General features: G+C 48.8%; 2 protein-coding genes across 2 annotated transcripts in view; both read left to right on the top strand.

Annotated features, from left to right (window-relative positions):
* Positions 1 to 13,875, top strand: part of IGDCC4 (immunoglobulin superfamily DCC subclass member 4) — an 88,053-nt gene extending 74,178 nt beyond the window's left edge. Inside the window, exons 18-20 of the mRNA XM_053988744.1 lie at positions 346 to 580; positions 7,487 to 7,651; positions 9,230 to 13,875. Of these exons, the coding sequence (XP_053844719.1) occupies positions 346 to 580; positions 7,487 to 7,651; positions 9,230 to 9,757 (928 nt within the window). The 3' untranslated portion in view covers positions 9,758 to 13,875. The remainder of the gene's footprint in view (positions 1 to 345; positions 581 to 7,486; positions 7,652 to 9,229) is intronic.
* Positions 13,876 to 17,701: 3,826 nt separating this feature from the next.
* Positions 17,702 to 21,524, top strand: part of IGDCC3 (immunoglobulin superfamily DCC subclass member 3) — a 101,145-nt gene continuing 97,322 nt past the window's right edge. Inside the window, exon 1 of the mRNA XM_053988392.1 lies at positions 17,702 to 17,892. Coding sequence (XP_053844367.1) covers positions 17,826 to 17,892 — 67 coding nt within the window. The 5' untranslated portion in view covers positions 17,702 to 17,825. The remainder of the gene's footprint in view (positions 17,893 to 21,524) is intronic.

Here is a 21,524-nt window from a genome sequence, read left to right as displayed (position 1 = left end):
TTTCCTGTTCTGTTACATCTCTAACCTGTAAAGCAGAGGTGACAGGAGTGACGCAGGTGTCCATGGACCAGGGGACCAGAGTGGGTGAGCACCTGCTTGTGCTGGGACTTGTAGTATCTCCTGCCATTGGGGTTTGCTGGCAGAGGGACAGCTTTGCATCCCACAGCAGGATTTGTCTGAGCTTTGGCATTAACCAAGGTGGTGCAGAGATACATGTGCAGTGAAAGGTGTTACAGTGGGATGTGATGATAAAGAATTATCCCTAGGAGTGGCAGGGCAGGGCTTGGACCTAGTCAACTGCACAAGGACCAGCTGAGATGTCAGCTGTTGCTTGTTTTCCCTCAGGGAGGCCCTGCCAGGCCTGGATTCCCAGGCTGCTGGCAACCACACGTACTACCACCGGAGCAGGCAAGGGTTGGCCTCTCCCAGTGCCACCTTGGACTCACATGAGCTTGAGTCCCTCATGTCTCCACTACCAGAAGATGTGCCTGTGCCCCTGGGGGACATCACCGAGCTGGCAGAAGTGCACAGCCTCATCCACACGAGCCTCCCTGAGGACATCTTCCATGGGAAGAGGAAGGTAAGGACCCATGCACATGGTGACTGGGCTCCCACCTTTGGCAAGAGCCTTTGTTTGGTGCGTGGCTGCTGGGAAGCCAGGGTGGGATCTTGTCCTGGCTCTGCAGTGCCAGAAGTCTTGGCTGCAGGCTGGTATTGGGCAGTCACACATTTCCCCTCTGTGTAAAACTTGACTGGCTTAGCCTTGGCTGTTGGATATAATTTGGGATCCCTGTGAATCTACCACCCATTTTCATCTCCTGGGACAGTGACCCCTCAGTCTGAGAAGCTGCTGCCAAATTGGTGCTGCAGAAAGCTGTGGTATTCGTGTTGCTGTGGCATGTGGATGGTGGGAGGAAGTGTGATGTCTAGAGCAGACACGTGGCCTTCCAGGATTCTCTTTTGCTTGGACTAAAAGGAGCTGTCTCCATAAATAGTGTGCTCATTGGAATACTCTTGAAGATAAACAAGAGGTGAAATTGTGGGGTTTTTGTGAACCTTATTTTTTGAAGTAGTCTTTTCCTGCCCTGCTTGGTTTACCTGACACTGCATTGTTTTTCATTCCTCCCTGCCCATTTCCTCTTTCAAGCTTGCCTGAAACATTTCATTCCATTAGGGAACCTTTAATTGGCCTAATTTAGTTAATCTGTTTATGTCTCTCTTTGTAGCCCTGGGAGAGCATGTAAAGTAATTAGGAGGTTCAGTAAAACAAATGCATTGTGAGCGCATGGGATTTCACGTTTGCATCAACGATGCACTCGTGTGTCACTGGAGCGAAGGTGAGTTCAGGTACCTGGCTGACCATGAGCCTGCTAGAGGCAGTGCAGGTGTGATCTTTGGGAAACACAAAGTCTTCTGCTGGCTTTACTAGCCCCACGAGCTGAAGCCGCACCCGTGGCCATCCCTGCGTGCTGTGGCAGATCAGCGCTCAGCTGGAGGAGAGGCTGTTTGTTTGCAGCCAAGCCACATCTATGGATTTTGGTGGAATGTGGCTGCCTGTCTGGACCCAAGCCGAAGAGTGTGAGGAATTTCCTACAGCTCTTTCAGTTAAATAAGGAACAAATGTTTTCAGTGATGGGGACTTACCCCTGAGAACAGGTCAGAGTGGGGGGAGGTTCCTTTTTTGTGAGGCCTTTCTGGGGGCAGCATATCCAGATCTCTCTTCCAGAGCAGCAATCCTGCCTGCAAGGGCTTAGACCAAGATTTGAGCACATGCAGAGTGGGGCTGGAGAAGGCAGTGCCAAGGCCTGGCCACGTGAGGCTCAGCCTGAGAGCTTGGGGCCCTCAGAGTGGGCAGTGCCCAGCAGCAGAGTTACAGTCACAGACCAGAGCTTTGTGGGAGATGGACTGTTCTGGCTGTAGAATTTCCATAATTGGATGGGGAACGGCCACTGAGAGATAAATTCACTGAGGGATTTGTGTTTCTGATGGATGTGGCTAGGGAAGCAAGGGTCACTGGGAAGCAGCCACCCGGAGAGCAGCGTTGTCACCCGTGCCGACCAGGAGGGTGACCTGGCAGGTGAAGGAGATCGAGTGGTGGCCGGGAGCAACAGGCTGTTGTTGCTGGGAGCGGGCACTGGAGGGAGATGTGCTCCCACTCAGGAGACCCTGCTCCCTGCACTGCCCCATTCCTGCTGGAAGTGCCACCTGAGCACCATTGCTTCCTCTCTGTACTCCGACGTGTATAATCAAGCGTGAAAAGAATATGGCCAAGAAACACCTTTATGCTGCATGGCCAGGAGGCCCCATGGATGGTGATGAGATGTTACCTGGTTGGGCAGTCAGGGAGTTGGGCAGGTCTCAGGTACATGGCTAGAGTGGTGCACACGTGCCTGGTGCCTACAGTGGATGTAAACCAAGTCAGGAGCAGTTGTGAGTGTGTGCATCTCCTTGTTGTACACAAAATGCCTCTAGTCAAGGCTGTGGAGTGGGTGTGGGTGTCCTGTGTGCTGCAAATAGCTTCCCCCAGCATCCATTAAAGCTGGAAACCCCCAGGGACCCTGCCTGGAACGGAGTGTTGTGGGAGCTTTGCACCCTGCAGTGACCAGCTGCTTTTGTTGCCTTCTCTTTTCTTCTCTCATGCTGTGTGAAGTTGGGGCTGTGAAAATCCATGGCAAGGAATGCAAGAGAAACACAGGACAGAGAAAATCATTGTGGAAGGAAATTCCTGTCCAGCCTGGCAAGGGGAAGCTCCCCAGGGTGTTCTAGGTTGGATACTGTGACTTGCAGTCCTATTCACTGAAGAGAGGGAATGAGACATGCCTCAAGAATCCCTTTGGTTTAGCAGCATATCATGTCACCACAGAGCTGGGGATGTTGGCTGGGGCAGACCCTTGGGCTGAGGCTGCTGGCACTGCAGGGCAAGTTTGTGTAGCTGTGACCTCCAGTTGCCTGCTTGTCCCTCTGTCCTCAGGTTACACTCCTGAATCCTGGTTTGTGATGGCTGGTTGGCACTTGCATTGGCTGCTCTGTGCCTGCAGGCTGTTCCCATGCTGACTCATTACTTACCATTCCATGGATTCTTCTTTATTGTTTTTATTCTTGTGGCAGCCTGAGGTTCCAGTGGAGATTGGATGCTCCATGTTAGATAGACACAAAGAAGGGACTGTCCCCATGCCATATGGAGTCAGAAATGAGTGAGTGTCATTTTACAGGTGTGGGGACTGGAGAACAGACTGAGGGCAGGAAGTCTTTGAAAACTCTGAGATTTGAACTGATTCCTGCAAAGAATTATGGGGAAGAGTTGTGAGATGTCCCCGTGGTCATTTTCAGGTTAAGATCATCAGTTCCTTCAAATTTAGGACTGTGATTCTTCTTGAGCTGTTACACATAGTGCTGGAGGTGCAGGATGGTGCAAGTGGAAGGTGGGAGAGTCACAAAGGAACGTCCTGGACCCCTTGTCCCTGCCTGCAGGACAGCAGGGTAATACTGCAGTCAAGGTGTCATCATGTGACCCCTCTGGATGCTCACAGCTCCGTTAGGCAGGAGTACAATTGGCCGTTCAGTGGTTCATTTTCTTTCCTTTATGTGTTTCCAGTGGTCACACACAAGGATTTCTAAATACACTGACAAGTGATTTTCCTCTGTTACTCTCTTCCCCTTGCTAGCACCCCCAGACTGATGCCCTCAGTAGCCCTGTTATAAATGACACAGTCGTGCACGGGCTGTGGTGATTCAGCTCTGTCTCCTCTGACAGATGGACTGAGGATGATAAAATGGCTCTGCTCCAGACATCTCTGTCACTGCTGCTTGTGGGCCAAGCAATTTAAAGGGTGGAGGAGAATTGTTAAAAAGCATCTGCTTTCCATGGAAGACTTCAGCTTTTCATTGAATGAAGCCAAACCCAAGCATTTTGGTTTGGAAATGTTTGCTGTTGTTGTTCTTGTGAGCTGGAGTCTTCCTTGCTTGCTGCCCTTCTCCTTCCCTGTGGGCCTCCTTCCCACAGGACTGCGCTTCCCACGAAGCATCCCCGTGACTCGGAGAGCAGAAGCTGTAACACATCAGGGAACTTGGATCTACCCGGGTTGTTTGTCATTTTCATGTTGAAATTTTTCTGCATGGAAAAGAAGTCCCAGTTTTTTCTGAGAAGCTTCAGACAAGAGCTGTGCTCCTGGTGACAGCAGAGACTCCTTTATCTGCTGGCAGAGGTCTGTGTTGTGTTGCATCCCAGATGCAGGCAGGGATGTCGCTTTGTTTGCGTGACATGGAGCTTTCCCACTCCCACCCGCTGCTGTTCAGCAATGAATCCTTTCTCTCTGCTGCACCACTCTCAAAAGCTGGGCACATTGAAACATCCCCAGCCTCATTTTGCACAGGACTTCAAGCTACTTTAAATAACCATCCTGAAAAAACAGGGAAGGTTTCAAGCTGAACTTTTGTTATGTGTTCATTCTCAGCTCATATATTTGCATGAAATCGTGACTTGTCACTGAGAAGGTAACACGATCTAGGCACGTTTTTACCAGTTGGAGTTTCTATAAAAAGGCTAAAATGAAAAGGCTTGTTTGCTTTGATAAGGATTTAGCTGTAATGGAAATGTCTTTTATTGGAAGATGTTTTTATTAGTTTTCATTCTTGTGTTTGCAGTGAACTGACAAAGAGATTCTTCCCTCTTTATATTAGTATTAGGCTGACACTCCTTGCTCCTTGCCTTCATTACTGTGTTGTAAAAACCAAGACAATATTTCCTTCCTTCAGCCACCCACTAGCTTCCCTTGAGTAAAAAGAAATAGTATCATTTATTACACCAAAAAATGCTGCTCAAAAAAGCAGTGAAGCTTTCAGGCACACAAGATTTCTTCAGGTCTGTGATGAAAACAGTCCTAAAGTTAATTGCTGCTGCCCAACCTTAGAGGCTAAGCCCCAAGAGGGATTTGTCTTTTGCTTTTTTTTTCCTCCCTCTCAAACATAATGTGCTCGAACAACATGTGGGACACAGGCCATGTTGTGTGGCTGATGGTTTTTTCTGTTTGTTGAAAGTTGCAAACTGGTACAAAACAAGTTTGTTCTTCATTGCAGCCAATTTCAGCCAGAGCTGAACAGGCTGTTCCCAGAGTCATCAAAACCTATGTAAACATGGCAGATTGACATTTCCGCTAACAGATGGTCCATGGGGGATTGCAGTAGAGCTGCCTGTTTCTTTCCACGTTTTTTGCTATTCACAAGATGCCTGCAAGAAGGTTTTCGAGTTTGCTCTGTGTGTGTGTCTGCGTATGATGCTCAGATCTCTCTGATGGCAAATATGCATGCAGGCATCTCTAACAGGACACACATTTGGTGCATGTGTGCAGATTTGTGTAGGTTCAGCACTGAAATTTCCAGGCACTATTTGCTCAGTAACGTATGTTCCTTGGAAGAGGCACAGAAGCCATCAGTCAGGGATGTAGCTGCAGAAAGCCTTTCAGATGGCAGCAGAAGCAAATTGAACACGCTCCTTGAGCACTTGCATGTGGAGATATTCCTTATTGTGAGCTTTCTGTGATCGCTTGGTTGATTTCTCGCTATTAAAGCGTAGTTTAATGATTGTCCACTTAGAAACAGAGCAATTAGGGAAGGCTTTTGGCTCAGAATATATTGTTGAGGATTGCAGAGAGAGAAATGGAAAAGACACTGCCTCAAGCATCCACATCTAAATTAGCAAATGTTTGATAACCACAGTGCTGAGCTTGGACATCACTGTTCTGCAGGGTGTTGGCATATCAATGAGGCCTTTCACTATTTGTTTGCTAGAAATTTGCTCCTGAGGCAGCAGCAAAGCTCTTGTGACTTGGGGGTGGTGCTGGGACGTAACATGGCTCTGCCTCCCACAAGGTGTTGAGCCATTTGAGTGCCTGAGTGAAGGTGGACAGAGAGCTTGGGAGCAGCTCTGGCTGCCCTTCAGCACATACTCGAGCGCTTCAGCGTCCTTCTGCCAGCCCTGGCAGCATGAGGTAGCATTTGCTTCTTGCTAAATAGCTGACTTAGGAATGCCTGGCTCAAATACAACATCTGGTGGCGTATTTCTACCTAATTTTCAGCCAGATGGGCTGAGGCACAAGGAGGTCAAATGACTCACCCAAGGTCAGGCTGATGTCAGAAATCTCCTCGCTGTCTCAGCTGGACTCACGCTACGTTGGCAGTTGTTGGAATAGATTTGGCCTAAGGAGCAGCCACATATGCAGAGCAGGAACCTGGGCTTCTGCTGGCAGTGAGCAATAAAGGGTCAGTGGGTTTGAATAGATGTGCAGGGTATCTTCACCCTACACAGCCATCATGCTCACATCACCAGTATTCTGTGTGCCTGTGTGAAGTCGCTGTTGTCGGGTCAGGATTTTCTCCTCTTCTTCTCTGCATCAGCCTCTCTTGTACCCACACAATAATGTAGCATCTCTGGAACAAGGCCAGAGATAATGGGCCTGTGTGGTCCTTAAATATGAGTTGTGTGTTTACATGTATATGTGTGTGAGTACTAGCAAGTACTCAGCTCAGGTACATGCAGGACAGCCCAATAAAATCAAAACCTGGAAAGAAAATACTTTTCTGCCTGTGAACTAATAGTCTGAGCTGTTAAATAACTTCAGCTCTTAAAGACACACATTTCCCATACACAGAGGTGTGCATTCAACAGTTTATTGCAAGGGGAAGCTGAAAGAACCCAGAACAAATTGCATTCAGCCCATATAATTTAATTAGATCTACAAACAAGGTAACACTGGTTGCCCAGGGGATTTAAAGCTGAGCAAAGAATTGCTTGGTGGTCTGTTGTAAAAAAAAAAAAAAAAAATTAAAAAATTAAAGCCCCCAGTTTTGTGCCTCTGTGTTGATGAGGAATGGCAGAGTGTTTTCCTAAGTCCTGGCTTGGAGCAGGAGCTCTTGTCTGTGCTGCAGAGCGAGCGGTTTAGCAGAATGTCCAGCTCTTACTGGAGCACACAGGGCACTGCCCAAGGGTGAGGGTCCTTCTCTGTGCTGTGGAGCATGGCTTCTGCCAAAGCAAAGACTGTGGTCACTCAGCTCCAGATTTCCCTGTCCCTTCCCAGCTCTGTGGTATTTTTCAGTAGGCTTGTTCTGCTCTGGGCTGTTGCAGCTTTGCAGTGAGTTGATTTTAGTGGACCTCTAAATGATGTCTGTGCCATGATTTATCCACTGGCCTCACAACTTGAGAATCAGTGGAAAGCCCCTTACACAACCAGTTGTGAGCCATCTGGCATCTTTTATCCCTGTGCTCTGCATCAGCCCATGTAACAGCAATAAAGCCAGTTCTAAGGCAGGGACCATGTGAGTCCATTGCAGAGCATTTTATTTTGATGCTATCAGAAATGTCCTCCACATTTACGGTATTTTCACAACTTGCACTTTCCTTTTTCAAGCTGCTTCTCATTTCACGTGTATGAGGATAAGAATCCATGTCTGTGATAACTGCATCTTTTCTCCTGCCACTTTTCTCCTGCAGTCTTCATGGAATAAATCAACTAACCAGGCCTGGACAAACAGCATCACCAGATATGGGGACACCATCACCAAAGAGCCTCTCTCTGCTGTCAATGGGTCACTGAAGCTCCCCTCCAGTGCAGGGCAGAAGCTTCTCTTACAAGCCCTGGTTTATGATGCTGTGATGGTGGGTATCTGCTGCTCTCTTGACTTGTGTGTTCTCATGTGGGTTTCCATTTATGTTCTCCATCTTCCTTTCTCCTTTTTGCAGCCCCTTTCTGTGGGCTTGTTGGTCTGGTGATGGCCAGATGGGGTCAGAAGCTTGGTTGTCAGCAGGGTTGTGGCAGTTCTGGTTCCTGAGGACCTGGTGCCAGGCACCAGCAGTCTGCTTGGAGTCTTTGCTGTGGCTGTGCAGCAATCAGCCCGAGTGAGTTCAGAGCTGCAGTGCTCAGCATAGTCATTAAGATCTACAGCGTGCTTGCCTGACAGAGAGATTGTATTTTTGGCTGTAAAAGGAGTCAAAGATCAAGGGTTGATTTAAACTCCTTTCTTCAGATAGGGCAGAGCAATTTTCACTGCACTTGTGTTCTGGGAGGAAATCCTATTTCTGATATTGCATCACTGGAATAAATATGCACTTCTGTGTTTGGGAGAGTGTACATCTGTGTAACTGCCTTAGCAAAGCAAGCTGACACCTGCTCAGACTGACTCTGTACCAGATTTCTTTGGTTATTCTTTGAAAAAGTTCATTCCCCCTCCCCAGCAAATACTTCTAAGTAATCTACCTATGTTTCCTTCCTAGGCAGTGGTGTGAAAATCAATTATACACAGGATGTAATTAACATTGTGGATAGAGTTAAGACAATGTTTTACAGCCCAATTACAGGGCAGCATTTACAGCACAGCTTACCCATCAGAGTTTGTCAACAAAAGAGAAAAGTGTTAAAATATGTAAATGATGCTCAAAGTTGGCTTCAACAGAAAGCGCAAATTACACGTGGGATATCACTTCCATACTCTGAATTGTCTTCTTGCTGCTACATCACACTCAGCCCAGAATCTGAGCGTTGATTGCCTAGAGAGCTCTTTGTGAGCTTCTACAATAATTTGTCTGATAAATTATTGAGTGATAATCTCGCAAAATGACCTGCTCATCAGCCAGATTTGTGGAGATCTGTAGCCTGAGCTCCACTTAAGCACTGTGGAGCAGAACTTACTGTTTTCTTTCTGAATTAAAGTGCTTGAATTTACACAGACTCTTGCAGGCTGTGACCAGGGCTTTAACAAACACACACTTTGTGATATGTAGCCAAAATTAAATGAGGAAAGTGAAGGGAGCCCCTTTATCCATCTCAGAAGCCAGTTTCCTACAGTGCTGCCCACTCAGCCTCTAACAATCTGGCCCTTAATATGGAAACACACTGGTGAGATTTGAAAATTGTGGTCTTTGACAGAGGCTTGGAGGAATGGTTGCTCCAGCCTGCCAAGAAACTGTGAGCAAATCACTTCGCTCCCTTGGGACTCGCTTTCTCAAATGTAAAATAGAAATAATGATCCCGAGGTGATTTGAGTTGCTTCTTAAGACCTAAGCCCTGAGAAACATATCAAGATAATGCTTAATAGAGGCATATGTACATCCCATTGCACTCAATGGGATTAAAAATAAATAAATTTTATTGCTTGGTTTGGTCACAGCCTCAGTTATCTGAATTTCACTTTTCCTTTTTTTTTTTTTCTTTTTAACTTCTCCCCTGTTTGATAACAGAATGAAGCAAAGAAAAGCCACCTGCCAGCCAGCCTCCACCAAGTAGAAGCAGAAGTCATTGTCCATTCTGATTTTTCAGCTTCTGACAGAGACTATGACTCCCAGCTGCACACCCTGGAGAGCGAAGAGACAGAAATTGAGGACCGGGAGCTGGAAGAGCTCCCCTCAGCAGAGCTGGCTCTTCCCAGTTCCCAGCAGGACACTGGCCAAGTGTTGGTGGACTGCGTGGACAATTTGGAGGCTCAGGCCCAGGCTGAGCTGGTCTGTACTGACACAAAGACTGACAAACCAGAGGCTGTTTGTATCCATGGGCTCACCAATGGCTTCCACAGGCATGGAGAAAGTCTGCATTCAGAGGAGAGTGGAGATTCGGATTCCATCCAGGAAGGCAGGGCTGATGTGCAGCCAGGCAAGTGCCAGTTGCTTTCCACGGCACCTGAGGAGGCCCTGCTCTGTAGTAACTCTGGTTTAACCAGTCCATCCTCAGCATCTGAGAACATGGCACATGTCCACAATCACAAAGAATGAACTGATCTGATTTTGATCACAGCAGAGCTGAAGCACGAGGAGAGCCTGTCCCTATGAGGTGCTGCCAGCCCTCAGCTGGCTGAGCCCAGCAGGAGCTGGGCAGGTGCAGCATCTCACCAGAGCAGGGCTTGGACCTGTAGCTCTACGGAGGCCTTTGGGAAGCCAGGTGGGTTGGAAAGGACCCATCTTCCTCCCGCTGAAGCCGATGAGGAGCCGGGTGTTGGTGGGAGCAGGACTGAGCCATCTGCCAAAGTCTGCCGCGGAACCACAATGGAACAGAGCCTTCTGCGCTAGGCTGGGGCTGTCACTTCACCATGGCCCTCGAGGCAACTGGCAGGACGTCCTTTAACACTGGGAGGTGGCAGAGTGCACCGAGGGATCCTTCTTAACTGCCTCTTCCCTGAGGAGTGCCTGGGCACTACTGACTGCCTGGCAGCGTTGGATGAATTCTGGCACAGGAGTCCCAGGAGCGGGCAGAAGCCCCAGAACCAAAGGCAGTGAGCTGTAAGCACCAGCCTTTTCTGTCCTCCCGTGGCTGGAAGGATTACCAGGCTCTCTGTGTGCGCTACTGCAGTAACTACTACTAGCAGGCTGATGTAGTGGCCTTTTATTACACACTCTACGAGTGCCTCTAACAACTTGTACTATATAGAACCTTCTGCGGCGTCTGGGTCTTTTCACCAGCCTGGGCTTTGTTTTATGTAGGTTCTTGTACCTAATATTTTAGGTACACATCTGTCCTTTTAATGTACAACATGTATTTTTATTTCCTTGGAACATCTTTATATTATTTAATTTTATAAAGTGGAATAGTGTGTGGTATAGAGTAGCATTTTTACTACTTCTCTCTTTCTTTATTTTTCCTCCCTAACAACACAACTACCTCATGTCTGTTGGAGAAAAAAAAAAAAGCAGTAGATCTACTCATTTGTTATAGTCCATTATAGGTTTTAACTTATTCTTATACTGCCTTTTTCTAAAGAATATGTTTGCACTGGTTGTTGACTCTTCTTTAACACATAGTGCTGCAGATGTGATGTCTCTCTTGCTTTGTTTCTTGACACCTTTCCTACAGCCAGAGAGTTGGGTTGTGTCTCTCTGTAGGACTGTGTTTTGCAGCAGCTGCCAAAGGAGACTGCTTTAGCTGGCAGGATGTCAATCCATCTTTCCTCAACAAGCTTATACTAACAAATAGAAAGAAGAACCAGCAATTGCAAAAGTAACTTGTGATACTGGGGCATGTATTTCTTTTCTCTTTTATTGGTTGCCCGTGTGGAGACATCTCAGATGGTTTTGATTTACAGAGAGCAGCACTCAGCCTTCTGTAAGCAGTGGACTTGCTGAAAGCCTTGGATGAACAAGTGAAAATTTCCAGTCACTTCTGATAGTCCTGGCCAAAGTGCTTTTTGGCGGGGTTTTTTTGAAAAGCAGAGTGCCACCAGAGCTTTTAAATTAAATCTTTGGTCTCATACCAGTCAGTCTGGCTTGAAGAAAATCATCCAGTGACTCTTCCTGCTGATGCTGTATGCTTACTGCTGACATGTATCTCAGCCTGGCCCTGCTGAGGGTGGACTTTTCTCTACTTTTTTTAGCTGGTCTCTGTCTTGCTCCAGGCTTGCAGGGTTTCACTGCAAATGCTACAAGATTGGACCAGCTGCTTGGAGTTAACAACAATCAGTAATTCTGTTCATGGATGTTTGATGAATGTTCTGCCTTCCTGGAGGATTCAGACATCTCACCATTTGTTTAAAAAGTGAAGGAAAAGATACCCACCTTCCTCTTTTCTTACTGAAATTCTCCCCAGGGTGTATGGGGAAACTGTGTGCCAAGTTGAGATCCTGTAAAAGACTTTAGATTTTGTTTTTCCTGGTGACGACTGGGTGGAGGTACCACTGCTTGCAGCATGGCAAACCTCACTTCACCAGCACCCTGCAACCCTTTTACCTCCAGCTTTTCAGCAAATGAGAACCTCCAAGCCTCCATGTACTCTGATGGGAAGGATATTGGAGCTTCCATTTCTCCGCAGCTGGCAGCATCTCCTCCCAGTATGACACACTGTTCTGGTAACCAGCTGTATTTCCAGTCATTGTGATTGCTCTGTTTCTCCAGCTTGGTGTCTTGAGGAGTCTCAGAAATTCTGTTCCATGTTCTGACTAGCCATGACTCTGGAATGCTGTGGGACAGAGACTGGATATCAGTGCCAGTGAGCAGGCGAAAGCAGGAGTTTGTGTGTGTGCTACTGGAGCGAGGAAAAGGCAAGGAAACATAGCTGGGCAGAGGAAGTGTGTAAATAACCTCCAGAACCCACTGCCACAAGACTTTGAAACTCATGACTTAGCAGGGTTACAGATAAGCAGTGAAGTGTTATTGCAGGCAATAAGGGCAATTCACAGTTCTCTGGGAGCGGATGCAGTCGCAGAGGTACAAACCCTCCAGCTGGGCAAGGCCAGGTCCTCGCTGCGGAGAGTGGGGGGACACTGTGCAGGTGGCCCTCAGGTCCCAGTTCCATGAAGAGTCCTTGCCCTTCCTCAGTGACAGAACAGGCCCTGCACAAGCCACATTGCCATTGCCACTTTCCATCCAGGGGGATGGAAGGGGACAGAGGCTGATGTAGGAGTGTGCCACAGTTTTGGGGGTGCTCCCTTGTACGTGCACCCCCTGCTTTGCCTGTACAGCCTTCAGCAGTCCTACAGCCCTGAGCTGCCTGAAGGCTGTCCCTGCCTGTCACTGCAGCCCACACAAGCAGGAAGAGTGGGGCACCATTCTCCTGGATCACTTTGGGCTGACCACCAAACCACCACAATAGTTACAGGCTCAGAGAGCTTTGGGGAGATGCAGCAGACCACAAACAATTTTGTTTATGCATCCCCAAAACACTTCTGTCACCTTATGCTGGGGCTTGTTCTGATCTCATTACACTTCACCAAACTGTACCGGGGTGTGAAGCTGGCAGTGTTTGGCTGTCCAAGAACCGTAGTGGCCATGGGCTGGTAGGCCAGACCTGAGTTGCATAAAGGCAGACAGTTCCCTTGGAGCCAAGAGGTCACCACTGACCAGCAGCACCACAGCTGTCCCTGGATGAACACACATCCACACAGAGTGCTGGGTGTCCCTGTCCAACTCAGCTGTGCTCCAGGGATCTTTCAGTCTCAGCTGGAACTGAATCGAAGACACATAATACACATTTGATGTGTAAAGCTGAAACAACCAGTGCATATATTTTTTTATCATGAAATAAGTAGCTTTCTTGCAGATTTCACACAGGCACACAAACTGTTGATACCTTTAATTACCCATCATTCTTAATATCTATTCCTGCACACCAGGCTCCTTTCTCCATTTTCTTCCTTTCAGTAACACTAAAGATTATTGCTGTTCAACTTTTTTTGCTGGTGTATATTGTTTTACATTGTTAAAATGTCAGGTTTGTCTCACTGGCATAATTTTCTAGTATTAATGTTACTGTTTGGCTGCACAACTGTATATTCCCCATGCTGCTGTGAGAGTCACAATTCTCATCCTTTTGTTTCTTTTCATTTCTTGTTACATGAAACATGCAACTCAGATAAAAACCTCTATCAGCTTTTTGTTGACTTGATTTCTTAATTAACAGGCAGCAAAGTTCTGGTTTAAATAGTTCAAATGGGATAACTTCTACTTTAGAGTTTGTGAATTTTTTTACATTACTAGCTAACAATCAGCCCATGAAATATTGCTGTGTAAAAAAACAACCATTTTACTAGAACACTGTATATGGTTTTGATCTCATTAGTAATAGATGTTTTGAAGGAATCATTGTGTCTTTTCTAATCAATACTTTTGTTAGAAAAGAAGTGTTTAACCAGCAGAAATCTACCATCTACTTCTGTTACTGTATTCCCTTGCTTGTATTTTCAAGTTAAATTTCATTTTCTGCACAGTGCATAAAGATGTGTAACCAGAACTTGATCTTGTTTGAAGGTTGTGTCTGTGTTTGGTTCCATACTGTACTTTATTATAACTTTCTTTCTTCAGAGACTGTTCTTAGTCCACAAATACTCTTTAGTGTTAAAGTGTAAGACATTGTCCTTATATTCCTTAACTAATGGGTTATTAATAAAATGTTTTTTTTTTTTTAAGAGTGGAATTTGTCTCACAGTTAAGTCTGTTCCAGCTGTGTGAGGCTGCACCTTGCTGGCAGAAGCAGTGGTGGGAGCAGACTGCAGGTTTCACGCTCACACCACTTCAGTACCAGAGCTCATCACCGTGAAGTTTGGGATTGTGAGATGATAGTGGGCACCTGGTTCCTTAGGGATTCTTCTGGAATTTCAGACATGAGCAGAGTTTGGATTCATTAGGCATTTCTGGAATCTCACTCCTTTCTCAGTTTTGAACTAATTCCTACAGGAAAAAATATTTGTCCAGTTCCGTGCTTCATCTTGCTGGGAAATTTTAATGGTAAAAATAAGCAGAGGCATCTAGCAGATGAGTGGTGAGAGTTCTCTTGGGATGGCACACTGGGCTGAGCACTTGGTGGTTTGTGTCTGGCAGGATTGGTGAGAGGATAGCTGCCAGTGCCCAAGGACACACTATTACCCTCCCGTGCATCTCCCTTCTTCCTGGGATGCATTCCCTACTTCAGTACATAGTTTCCATTATTACTTTATGCTGCCACGACTACAGAGCCATAAAATCTCATTTTATCTGCATTACAGAGGTAATAAATCTGCACTTAGCACAGTGTTCTCTGATAGTGGTTAAAGGGAACTCTGTCAGACTGTGTAACTCTGATGAGTCTTTCTCCTAATGAGAGGTAACCCCACAAACGAGCAAGGAAGGACCTTGGAGGGGGTGATGCGTGACTGCAAATCACTCTTCCAGCTCCCAGTTCACAGCGTAGGATGCTGATTGGAGGCTGCTGAGGGGAGCCACGGTGGGATGGGATGGGATGGATGACAGAGATGGACGGACACGGCAGTTACAGGAGAGAAGTGAAGAGCAAAGCATCAGGTTGCGTTTCTTTCTCTTCCCAACCTTTGTCACCCTGACACACTGTGTAAGGATGCAGCTGGAAACACACTACAGCGGGCTTGGGTTTCTCGTGGTCTCAGGTAATTCAGGGAGTTACAATTGCCAGTGCAGTGCATGGCCCAGCTCAGCCCTCTGGAACAAGGCACAGCATGAGACAATGGGCTCTGTGATGCACTGAGGTGGCCAGGTTTGCTTCACAGATTCTCAACAGACACAGAGAAAACAGTTTCTGCTGGCGAAAACAGCTTCCAAGAGCAGATCCTGGGGTTGTCCCACCACTGCTGGCATGGCTCTGGGCTCAGTGCCTCAAGGTGGGTGCCACAATTTTAGCTCCTGCTTCCCATTGCTCACTGACCATGAAGCAGATGCTAAAACCCCGCATGTATGTACATAAGGGAAAAGCTCTCAGGCTGTTAGCAGGCAGGGTAACCACAATTACACATAGAATAATAAATGGAGTGAATTCAGACAAGTTAATCTCCCACTTCATCCACTGAAACTACTAATGGTGTCTTGGGGACCTCAGTTTGCAGTTAATTGGTGTAAATCAGGAGCACGATTGGAGCTGATGGAGATATGCTGTGCAGGGAGTGAGGGGTGAGTGATGCCCTCAGAGGGCATTGTGGAGAGGGAGGGCAGATGGACAGACAGATCCTGTGCCCCTCACCTGCAAGGGGGACGGAGGAATGGCAGACAGATCCTGTGTCCCTCACCTGCAAGGGGGACGGAGGAATGGACGCATTGACTGCTCTGCAGGAAAGGGTTTGGAGCCTCAGTTTGGGCTGGACACCGTCACTCCTGTAACCCTGCTGCTTTTCCAAAGGCTCCGATTTCTGCTCGCAGTGTGATAAGCAAATTCCTGCCTCCAGTACAAAGCAACTTTTCTAAGCCCTCATGCTTACAGAGCGTAGAAAAACATGAGTGCTCTGAATTCCTGCTCTTAGGTGGCTCCAAAAGCCCCAAACCTGCCTATTCCCTAAAAGATCTCATGGTTTTTCTTATAACTCCTATTGTTTGGCAGCAGTGGATGATTTCAGAATGTGCCATCAGTGCTGTCACCAGGGTAATTTACAAGATGTGAGGGTGAACTTGGTGATACCCTAAACATGTATCTACCTCCCCAGCCCCTGGGTCCTGCCAGGGCACATCTCAGCGAAAGCACACAAAATCTGTGGTTAGCAGGGAAAGCAGCCCTGTAAAGCACATAGTACTCAATTTCTCTTGGAATTATTAATTCCCACAATCCATCCTCAGTAATAGTGGCCACAAGTCCATGATGGCTTCAAGCGTTACATAAATGCTGATGGGGCCCCATGGCAGGAGCCAGGGAGTCGGAGCAAGAGCACGGCTGGTGCCAAAAGGTCAGGGACAGCACAGAAATTCAGATGTTTTTGAGAGGCTGGTGGAGCCAGAGCAAATTCTTCCCTAGCTGAAGGAGCCTCGTATAGCTCAACCCTCTGCTAAACGAAGGAAGCTTTAATGTGGAGCAGATGTAGTGACGTCTTCTTTCCTCGTTAGCTGACTCCGACATGCTCAGGGTGCACCATCCAGGGGAGCCTCACATTGCTCCTCTTCACAAAGGGTTTTTCACCAGATTTCTAGGAATGGTTACAGGGTTTAGTAACCCAGTCCACAAAATCTGGTTTTAGTCTGAAGAAACAAATTGGTTAGGATTGACTTTTATTTCATTTTAGTTCCTTTTTGCCAAGCAAACACCACAAAACACTGAGCTGTCTTTGCAGAGCTGGCTTTTGCTGGCTTTTGCTGCTAGAAGTGATGATATGAGTTATGTTTGTGGAGAACATGGGCCAAGGGACAGGGTAGGACAGGGTAGGGACAGAAAGGCACAAAATACTGCGTGGGCACAGGGGGTGAGAGCCTTGTAAGAACACATTCTCCTTATTTCATGCCAGGAGGGCAGACAAATTATCCTGCTGTGGCAGGATTTAGGAGCAGACTCATCCCTTACTGGGTCCTTCCTCACTGGGGGCATCTTCAGGGTGAGCAGGCTGGTCCAACACCTGCATTACTGACTCGAGTAAGTCACTTAGGATAGCATTAAAATCGAGAGCACAGAGGTGGGACAAGCCAAGCTCTTCTGCTCTTCTCCTGTTGCCCCAGTGAAGGGAGACAGGTGAGGGGAAGCCTCCTGATGTATCCCTGTAATCCCTGGAGCTCTGTGAAGGAAGCCCCGGGAAGTGGAAGTGGCGAGGGGAGATCTGTGAGGGGGCTCCGGTGACAGGGAGGGGACACCCTTGAGGGGGTCTCTGGTGAGGGAGACACACGAGGGGAGACCGGTGACGGGAGACTCCTGAAGCAGCTCTGGTGAGGGGAGACCTGTGGGGCTGCCTCAGCGACGGGAGAGCGGTGAGGGGGCACCGGTGACAGGGCTTCGGTGTGGGGGAGCCCCGTGAGGTGGCACTGGCGAGAGCAGCCCTGCGAGGGGAGCCTCGTGAAGTGGCACCAGTGAGGGGAGACCCGTGAGTGGGTTCTGAAGAGAGGGCTCCTGTGAAGGGAGAAACGCGAAGGTGTTCCGGTGAGCGAGACACATGAGGGGAGATCGGCGAGGCTCGACCCGTGAGTGGGTTTTGAGACGTGCTCTATGACGGGAGCTCTGGGACGGGAGTGCCGTGAGGGGGCTCCGGCGAAGGCAGACCCATGAGGCTCCCTGCACACTCCCCGCGGGTCCCGGGCGCGGAGTGGCCCCTCACGGAGCCGCCCCCGCCCCTCAGCCCGGCCGGCGCTGCCGGCGCCCCGGCGAATGCGCAAGATGGCGCAAGGCGCTGCCCGCCCCCCGCCCGCCGGCGGCCCCGCTCCCTCAGCGCCGCCCCCCGCCCGCCCGGCGCGGCGGCGTGTTCGCGCCGAGGGCAGCACCGCTGAGAGCCGCTTTTCCCCTTTTTTTCCCCTTTCCTTTTTTTCCCCTCCCTCTCCCGCCCTCCCCACAGCTGGGGGTGGTTCTCGCCTGGCCGCCCTCCCTCCTCCCCTCCCTCCCTCTCTGCCGGCGGGCTGCTCCCTCCCCGTGGGGCGCAGGGAGGCGAGCCCGCCCGCCCGGGATGCCATGGCTCCGCCGGGCTCCGCGCTGCCCGCCTGCCTGCTGGGGCTGCTGCTGCTTGTCTGCCGCGGAGGTAAGAGCCGGGCTGGGCTGGGGGAGCGGGCGGGGGCGCGGACATGGACCTGCCGCCGCCGCGCCCGGCACCGGCGCCGCTCCCCGCGGCCGCTCCGTCCGCCCGTCCTTCCAGCACTTCGCGTCCCCTCGTCACCCCCGAGGTGGCCAGGGCATTGCTCGTCCCCTTGTCCCTCGCCATCCCCGCCGCCGGTCCCGTTTCCCCTCGCTCGTCCGCGGTCACTGGCAGCTCCCCGTGTGTCCGCCGGTGCGGCGTGGGGGTCCCCGCGGGTCAGCATCCCTCCGCGGGAACGGAGCGCGTTCCTCCGGGAGGGCGAGCAGGAGTCGTGGCTTGGGGCTGCGGAGTCCCGCACCAGCCCATCCCAGCGCCTTCATGCGCAGAGATCCCGAAGTGCTCCCCAGAAACTGTGCTTCCAGTTGGAAACCGCTTGTGCGGGGGGCTCTAGGGAGGGACGGTGGTGTTAGTGGAGCCCGAGCCCCCATCGCTGGCGCTGGGGAAGGGGAAGGGTGTGGTGGCTGCCGGGGCAGTGGCGTGTCTGGCCATCCACCCGTGCCCGGATCGTAAGAGCCGCCGGGATCGTCACCGCGGTGGGAGCGGGAGGCAGCGCCCGACGGACGCGTCGCGTTCGTCCGCAAAGGCTGTGATAACGACAGAGATGTTGGGAGACAAGTTGCAGGGATGAGGGCGAGCAACTTCAGACTTACAAGTATATTGTGCTCTCCTGTAACGCTAGCTCTGTCCGCATTGGTAACACAGTCCACCTGGTCGGACTACAAAACATCAAAAGAGAGCTTTCCCTGGACCTACTGTGCACATGTCCTGCAGATAAATGGCAGTGTTTTTCTTCTGCTGGTGTTGCTACATAAGCATGGGTCTAATCTGACAAAGATGCTGTTCTGCAGCAAAATACCCGTGTGCATCCTGTTCTAGTCTCTCTTTAACAGCCTTCTAGATAAGGAAAAGTTGGAACTGAGCAACCTGGGCTAGTGTAAGGTGTCCCTGCCCATATGGGGGGGTTGTAAGGAGATGGTCCTTAAAGTCTCTTGCAACCCAAACCATTCTGTGCTTATTCTATGAACTATTAAAAAAAAGCCCTGTAAGCAGCCCAGCATGGTCAGAGGGAGAAAAGTGTGTGTTAGATTTATCAAAGATTAGCTGCTAGGGTGTTTAGAAAGCAAAGCTGTGGGTTAGTTGTATCATAAATCTCGCCACGTGGTCCGTAGCAACCGCGCAAGGAGGTGAAGCCAGTGTAACTCGCGGAAAATAGAAGTGGATGTAACGAAGCAGGTCTTGTTATTATGTTAAGATTCCTGAGTAGTAAAATGAGGATGGTTTAAAAAGTTTGTTTTGTTTTGTTTTTTAAGAGGAAAGGAAAAGAAGTGAATATTTGAAAGCAGAACTTTAGCAACTTGAATTTGTGTCTAGGTTATCGCCTGCTGCTGTCCAAATTGCTCTGTGTGTTTGTTTATGCTGCGCCTTGGCGGGTCAGTGGCTCCTGACTTCAGAGTGTGTTTTGCTGGCCCCGCTGAGGAGTGTTTGGCTACACTTTCAAAGTTTTTTGGTTCTGACGGTTTTTCCCCCCCCCTTCGGTGGATTTCTGTGCTCTCAACGTGGTTAACAGCGAGGTAACGTGTTTGTGCGCTCTCCTGAGTTTAATAAACCCTCCCGCGTCAGTGTCAATGAGCGCCGGAGCAGCCTCGCCGGGGATGCCGTGTCGGAGCAGTGCGGCGCTGTGCGGGACACGATGCTCCACTCCCAGCCCTGTGGTTTTCAAACTCCCCAAAATGCTGGTCTGGCGACTGTGAACCAGGCACTGGGAGCTGCTGGTCAGCGTGCAGGAGTGGGCTCAGCAGCGAGACGGTATTTTCTTTTTTTTTTTTTTTTTTTTTTTTTTTTAATTTCCTGGAGCTCTTTGTTCTGGGTGGTGGACAGCTTTTGTCTGTTATTGCTGAGCCCGGCATTCAAAGGCAGGCATAGGATACGAGAGGCTCCCCGGCTCTGCTCAGTAACAGCCTTGGAATTAAACATCATCATTTATGCTTAAGTAGGCTTAACTTCTAAATTATTGAAGCTATAAGCTTTCACTAATTTTTTACTCTGTATGGCTTTGTTGTCTTTTTTTCAGACAAAAAAAAAAAGGATTGATTTCTACTAAATTGGTGTAATACCCTGTCTTTTTTCTTAATATACATAGAGAGTATCAGGTATCATTTCCCCAGTAACGCTCAGAGACTTGGTATGAAATTCAAGCTCATGTTTGGGCTTCGTTTCTCTTGGGAGTTCAACAGGGGAATCTCAGGACGTGGTTTTCCCGCGTGGAGGCAGCAGGCAGCCCATGAAATGGGGCAGGCGTCGCACAGCGGTGTCAGCAGGCACCACCTTTGGGACCTGTGCTCGGGGCTGCACACTCACAGGGGTGTGAGTGTGCAGCCACCCGTGCTTGTGGCACTCAGGTGTCTGCTGGGGCCACCATGGTGCCAGAATTAAACTTTGGAAGTGTATAAAGCAAGGTGAGAGAGGGGGCAACAGGACAGGTTGCTCCCCTTATAATCTGCCCCACCACCCCTGGCAAAGGGGGTTAGAAATATTAAGTTGATGTAATTGTGCTTCTTCTTGTTACCTGTCAGGCTCTGGATCTGGCACAGAAGAAGTTCCCATGCTCACTTAGGAGCTTGTAGAGGGTTCCAGGGGAGAGGATCTGGGCAGAGAGTCCCAGATCCAGGATTACAGCTTGGCTCCCCACTCCTTTCCATCCTGTTTAATCCCAATTTTGGCCCCTGTGCTGTCAGCCTGGCACGGGCCAGCATGGTTAAGCTCAGCAGCAGCACTGCCTGGCAGAGAGCTGCAAAAGTGCTTTCATTTTATTTGCGCAAATGAGAAAGTCTCTCTCCCTCTTTTTCTGTCTGCCTGAACTTTTTTATTTCCGATTTCCTTATTTCTCAAGGGTCCTGTGTCACAGTGTGTGAAGTGCCAAGCAGTGACCCCATGCAATGCCAGCCCTTGCTTCACAGCCCCTTAGACTCTGCTCCAAAGCCATGGGATGAGCAGATCATGTACTTAATTTTTCAGCCTGCAGCAGCTCTGGGACAGAAGATGCTTTTTTCTCTGTCCCTTTCCCCCACAATATTTCATGCTTTGCACTCCTGGGCTTCTGGCCCATTATATTGTCCTTTTATTTAACTAACAAAACAATGCAAGAATCTACCTCTGCAGATTAAGAATTCCCATTTAAATAAATTACCTAACATTAGTCAGAAACAGGAATAGTCCATTCAAAATTACTTTGAAATCACAGACTTATTTGAACTTTAGTGGAGCTTTTAGTTTTACAGAGTTTAGAAACTAATAAATTATGTAGCAGGGCTCATGAAAATCTACCCGAGTCTGCTTATCCAAAAGAATATCCAACATTTTGGTTTTGCAAGAAAATAAAAATAATTGTTTACACATGTTCAGGAGTCATTGGCAAGCATATAAAACTGATGGTTAAGAAGGAGAACATGTCAATAATTGCACTTTAAGAGACAAGAGAGGCAAATAGGCGAGCGCATGAGGAAAGCACAGAGCACACTGATCTGGCCTTGCTATTATATCAGATGTCACCGTTGTATCGCACCTTCCACTCGAGAGCA

This window comes from Vidua macroura, chromosome 12, assembly GCF_024509145.1.
Source record: "Vidua macroura isolate BioBank_ID:100142 chromosome 12, ASM2450914v1, whole genome shotgun sequence".
In the NCBI taxonomy this organism is placed as follows: Eukaryota; Metazoa; Chordata; class Aves; order Passeriformes; family Viduidae; genus Vidua; species Vidua macroura.
Note: the sequence above shows the minus strand (reverse complement) of the source record. Positions and strands in the feature narration are given on the sequence as shown.